The following is a 6,000-nucleotide window of genomic DNA, read 5'->3' as shown; positions in this document are numbered from 1 at the left end:
CCTGTATATAACCCCCGGGTGACAGTCTATATATAACCCCCGGGTGACAGCCTGTATATAATCCCCGGGTGACAGCCTGTATATAACCCCCGGGTGACAGCCTGTATATAACCCCCGGGTGACAGCCTGCATATAACCCCCGGGTGACAGCCTGTATATAACCTGTATATAACCCCCCGGGTGACAGCCTGTATATAATCCCCGGGTATTGCGGGTAACAGTCTGTATATAACCCCCGGGTGACAGTCTGTATATAACCCCCCCGGGCGACAGCCTGCATATAACCCTCGGGTGACAGCCTGCATATAACCCTCGGGTGACAGCCTGTATATAACCCTCGGGTGACAGCCTGTATATAACCCCCGGGTGACAGTCTGTATATAACCCCCGAGTGATAGCCTGCATATAACCCCCGGGTTACAGCCTGCATATAACCCTCGGGTGACAGCCTGTATATAACCCCCGGGTGACAGCCTGTATATAACCCTCGGGTGACAGCCTGTATATAACCCCCCGGGTGACAGCCTGTACATAACCCCCGGGTATTGCGGGTAACAGTCTGTATATAACCCCCGGGTGACAGTCTGTATATAACCCCCCTGGGTGACAGCCTGCATATAACCCTCGGGTGACAGCCTGTATATAATCCCCGGGTGACAGCCTGTATATAACCCCCGGGTGACAGCCTGTATATAACCCTCGGGTGACAGCCTTTATATAACCCTCGGGTGACAGCCTGTATATAATCCCCGGGTGACAGCCTGTATATAACCCCCGGGTGACAGCCTGTATATAACCCTCGGGTGACAGCCTTTATATAACCCTCGGGTGACAGCCTGTATATAACCCCCGGGTGACAGCCTGTATATAACCCCCGAGTGACAGCCTGTATATAACCCCCGGGTGACAGCCTGTATATAACCCCCGGGTGACAGCCTGCATATAACCCCCGGGTGACAGCCTGTATATAATCCCCGGGTGACAGCCTGTATATAACCCCCGGGTGACAGCCTGTATATAACCCCCCGGGTGACAGCCTGTATATAATCCCCGGGTGACAGCCTGCATATAACCCCCGGGTGACAGCCTGTATATAACCCTCGGGTGACAGCCTTTATATAACCCCCCGGGTGACAGCCTGTATATAACCCCCGGGTGACAGCCTGTATATAACCCTCGGGTGACAGTCTATATATAACCCTCGGGTGACAGCCTGTATATAACCCCCGGGTGACAGCCTGTACATAACCCCCGAGTGACAGCCTGTATATAACCCCCGGGTGACAGCCTGTATATAACCCCCGGGTGACAGTCTATATATAACCCCCGGGTGATAGCCTGCATATAACCCCCGGGTGACAGCCTGCATATAACCCCCGGGTGACAGCCTGTATATAACCCTCGGCTGACAGCCTGTATATAACCCCCGGGTGACAGTCTATATATAACCCCCGGGTGACAGCCTGTATATAATCCCCGGGTGACAGCCTGTATATAACCCCCGGTGACAGTCTATATATAACCCCCGGGTGACAGCCTGTATATAACCCTCGGGTGACAGCCTGTATATAACCCCCGGGTGACAGCCTGTATATAACCCTCGGGTGACAGCCTGTATATAACCCCCGGTGACAGTCTATATATAACCCCCGGGTGACAGCCTGTCTATAAGACCAGCACCACCAGTGCCCGCAGATCTCGGCGCAGACCTCGTGTGGACCGGGCGGGCTCGGATGAGCAGAGCTGGGCGGCTCCCGGGACTGGCCCAGCGCCAGCACAGATGCCGCAGTCTCCCCGGTCACCCTGACACATGGCGGCCCATGGCCGGGGCTCTGAGGGTGTGATGGAGCCGCGGTGACTGTGCACCAGGCCGGACTGAGTCACATCCTGAGTGGGGAGTTATTCCCTTCCCACCCCTCATTTCTCTGCATTGCGGCTGCCCGTGTGGTTATAGCACGTGACTGCAGGACACAGGCGCTTATTCCCGGGGTCCCCTGACATTATCACAGTGCATGTGTCATTATCACTGCTGCTGCAGCCGCCATTAGCATCCCTCAGTCCTGCCGGGTGAGGAGAGCTCGGCCGCCATATTGGGTACATGAGGCTGCGGCGTCTCTCATCACTGCTGCCTCACCTCCCGCCTCCCAGATTCGTACATCTCTCTGCAGCGCCTCAGCCAATCAGAGGATTACAGCATCTCATTAGCATATCTGGGGCTGACGTCACACACCCAGTGATATAAAAGCGGAGGGCTCGGCTCGGATTTTCCATTCTGTTACTTACATCCGCTCGTAGCTGTTGGATAAAGTAACGCTCATTTTATTTTTTTTATTTCTCTTCTTGCTCTTCTCTGAATCCTCATCTCTCAGCATGGTGAGTCCGCAGCAGTCTTCTCTGCAGTCTTCTCCCTCCCTATTAGCTGATGGCCAGCTCTTATTCAGGCTGCGATGTCATTTCGGGGGTGGGAGAGTCATGGGTGGCGGCATCTAGTATCATAGAGGGGGCGATGTGATTCCTCTGAGCCCCCAACCCCATAGACAGGTCTCCCCGCTCGGGAGGGGCCGCTGTGGGGGGCGAGGGCCCCACTTCCGGTGCAGGGCTGTTCTGCACAGTGGGCACACTTCTCCAGGGGTGAGGACTGTGGATGGGAATGGCACTAGGTGTGATCACTGCACGGATGAGAGCAGGTCAGTAATACCTGGATCCACCCCTCCAGTAAGGCTGCAGAGCAGTAGAGTGCAGCACTGGCATCCTAGCACTACCAGTATCTGCTCAGCCTACTGCATGGTGCTGAGACTGAGTAAGCCGCCATTGCTGACTACAGAAGGCTCAGGATAATCCTCATTCACTTGATGGCTTGGCTTCTGTTCCTCTTTCACAGTCAGGATGAAATGTGGGGGTGGGCAGAGCCATGGAGACTTGTGCGCTAACGTGGAAGTCAGCTGACGGCGCGGGGCGGAGGGACTGGTAGGCACATCAGCTTGGGTATTAGCATTAACCCTCTAAAATGCAGCAGGAAAGAACATCTGCTCATGTTACTTGGAGCGTTTTTGGAAAGTTCCTCCCAATGTGGCGACTTCTGCCTTGTCTGTAAGGCTTAGATCCATCAGTGTCCTGCATGCTGGAGAGCCACAGGCACAGGATGACAATCTGGTATAGACACACGGCGGTAATGCCGATACTACACGAGAGATGGCAGAAAAGTCCCACATTGTGTTGCCTTGCAACAGAAGTCCTAATCGTATGATTTTCTTGCTCTTTCCTTCCAGCGTGAGTGCATCTCTATCCACGTTGGTCAGGCCGGTGTGCAGATCGGTAATGCCTGCTGGGAGCTCTACTGCCTGGAACATGGTATCCAGCCTGATGGGCAGATGCCCAGTGACAAGACCATCGGAGGAGGGGACGATTCCTTCAACACTTTCTTCAGCGAGACTGGAGCTGGCAAACATGTCCCTAGGGCTGTGTTTGTGGACCTGGAGCCCACAGTCATTGGTGAGGATATATTATTGTGTTTTTGCTCTACTATTATTTTATATTTGTAGAGCACCATTGATTCCATGGTGCTGTACATGAGGAGGGGGTTACATACGGATATCACGTACAGTAAACAAACTAACAATGACAGACTGGTACAGAGGGGAGAGGACCCTCAATAAGTTAGACTTTGTTGCTTTCTCTCTGACCTGTGCAATACCTATGGTTTTTCTTTGCAGATGAAGTCCGCTCTGGAACCTACCGTCAACTATTCCATCCAGAACAGCTAATTACTGGAAAGGAAGATGCTGCCAATAACTATGCCCGTGGGCACTACACTATCGGCAAGGAAATTATTGATCTGGTGCTGGACAGGATTCGTAAACTGGTGAGCACATGCGTATGGCTGTTAATTGTACTTTGACCAGTAAACCTTAATGACAAGTGGCTTAGATTGGAGCCGCTTATACAAGCTTGTTAGGGAAGATTATCGGGACTAAAGAAAACGGACTTCATGTGTCGGGATCATTGTACTCCAAACAGACGTCTTCTCTTCTAATCTCATTTAAGTGTCTGTAACGACCTACATAAGTTGTTAGGTGTATTTACATGATTTGTTTGTAGGTTCTCTGAAATTTTTCCGATATGTCAGTGGGTTATTTCTAGTATTAGAAACTATCCCTTCACTTGAAAAGGGGTGAGCTGCAAAATCAGGTACCAGTTTTAATACTGGAGCTAAGCGTTAATGTTTCGGGAGTTACTAGGCAGTGGATGGCCACTATACTACATGGTTGCGATCCACTAGGGCAGCAACTTACATTAGCGGAACAATCTTTAGCCATGTATTGGCCAGCAGCTGTCCCAAATTTCTATGGTATGCAGAGGGGGTGTAAATTGATGACCATGCCCAGATACTTCTGACTAACCTCTACTGTGGAGCTGCACATCATTATTGTTGGTGGGGGGAGTTTAGCCTTGCAGTGACTTAATCTATGTCATGTTGTTTGCTCTCAGTCTTGTAGTCCCACTGCAAGTACATTATTTGTGGTTATAGATCAGATGACATGTTAAAAATGTTTGTAATCGTAACATGCTGTGCCTCATGTTGTCCACAGGCTGACCAGTGCACAGGTCTTCAGGGTTTCCTGGTTTTCCACAGCTTCGGTGGTGGCACTGGTTCTGGCTTCACCTCTCTACTGATGGAACGTCTCTCTGTTGATTATGGAAAGAAGTCCAAGCTGGAGTTCTCCATCTACCCAGCTCCCCAAGTGTCCACTGCTGTTGTTGAGCCCTACAATTCCATCCTTACCACCCACACCACCCTTGAGCATTCTGACTGTGCTTTCATGGTGGACAATGAAGCCATCTATGACATCTGCCGTAGAAATCTAGATATTGAGCGCCCAACTTACACCAACTTGAACCGCCTTATTAGTCAGATAGTGTCCTCTATTACAGCTTCCCTCAGGTTTGATGGAGCCCTGAATGTAGATCTGACAGAGTTCCAGACTAACTTGGTGCCCTATCCTCGTATCCACTTCCCTCTTGCCACCTATGCCCCAGTCATCTCTGCAGAGAAAGCCTACCATGAGCAGCTTTCTGTGGCTGAGATAACCAATGCTTGCTTTGAGCCAGCCAACCAGATGGTGAAATGTGACCCACGTCATGGTAAATACATGGCTTGCTGCCTGTTGTACCGTGGTGATGTGGTGCCCAAAGATGTAAATGCAGCTATTGCCACTATCAAGACCAAACGTAGTATCCAGTTTGTGGACTGGTGCCCAACTGGTTTTAAGGTTGGTATTAACTATCAGCCACCAACTGTGGTTCCAGGTGGGGATCTGGCCAAAGTCCAGCGTGCTGTGTGTATGCTGAGCAACACCACTGCTATTGCAGAGGCCTGGGCAAGACTGGACCATAAGTTTGACCTGATGTATGCCAAGCGTGCCTTTGTGCACTGGTATGTAGGTGAGGGTATGGAGGAGGGAGAGTTCTCCGAGGCCCGTGAGGACATGGCTGCCCTGGAGAAGGATTATGAGGAAGTCGGTGTGGACTCTGTGGAGGGAGAGGGCGAGGAGGAAGGAGAAGAGTATTAAACCAGATGTTGTTACTTTACAGGCATGTGTTTTATCCATCAGAATGAAGCTTTTTAATCTGTATTGCCCTACCTGTGAATTGGTTTGACAGATGCAGGTGTGACAATCTGTTTTTAGTTACAAAATTTGCGATCATGTCATTGTTACATCAATGTAACTATCAGATCTGGAATAAAAATCAAAGAAACCTTGTGTCTTGATTTTTGGTGGAAACCAGACATGTATTGCAGGATGCATTTACATTTCTACTATTATGAAAAATGAAGTATTGAGGAAACTTAAGGAAATATCGTGCTACGGTTCTTTTCCATCTTTCAGTAAAACATGAGTGAATAAAGGCTGCTGATCACATGTAGTTTGAAACTATTTACATGCAAGATGACACAAAGTCTTTCACTATGTGTGAAGATCATGTACATTTTCTAAACTA

The 6,000-nt window shown here is 50.1% G+C and overlaps 1 protein-coding gene across 1 annotated transcript; it reads left to right on the top strand.

The window, feature by feature from the left end:
* The first annotated feature begins 1,703 nt into the window (after window positions 1-1,703).
* TUBA1B (tubulin alpha 1b) lies at window positions 1,704-5,758 on the top strand. The gene is made up of 4 exons (XM_069758352.1): window positions 1,704-2,373; window positions 3,270-3,492; window positions 3,714-3,862; window positions 4,590-5,758. Exons 1-4 carry the CDS (start codon window positions 2,371-2,373, stop codon window positions 5,568-5,570), a joined length of 1,356 nt encoding a protein of 451 aa, XP_069614453.1. The 5' UTR covers window positions 1,704-2,370; the 3' UTR covers window positions 5,571-5,758.
* The last annotated feature ends 242 nt before the right edge of the window (window positions 5,759-6,000 follow it).

This window comes from Ranitomeya imitator, chromosome 3 (genome assembly GCF_032444005.1).
Source record: "Ranitomeya imitator isolate aRanImi1 chromosome 3, aRanImi1.pri, whole genome shotgun sequence".
Taxonomy (NCBI): domain Eukaryota; kingdom Metazoa; phylum Chordata; class Amphibia; order Anura; family Dendrobatidae; genus Ranitomeya; species Ranitomeya imitator.
The sequence above is the reverse complement of the archived record's forward strand: the minus strand, read 5'-3'. Positions and strand labels throughout refer to the sequence as shown.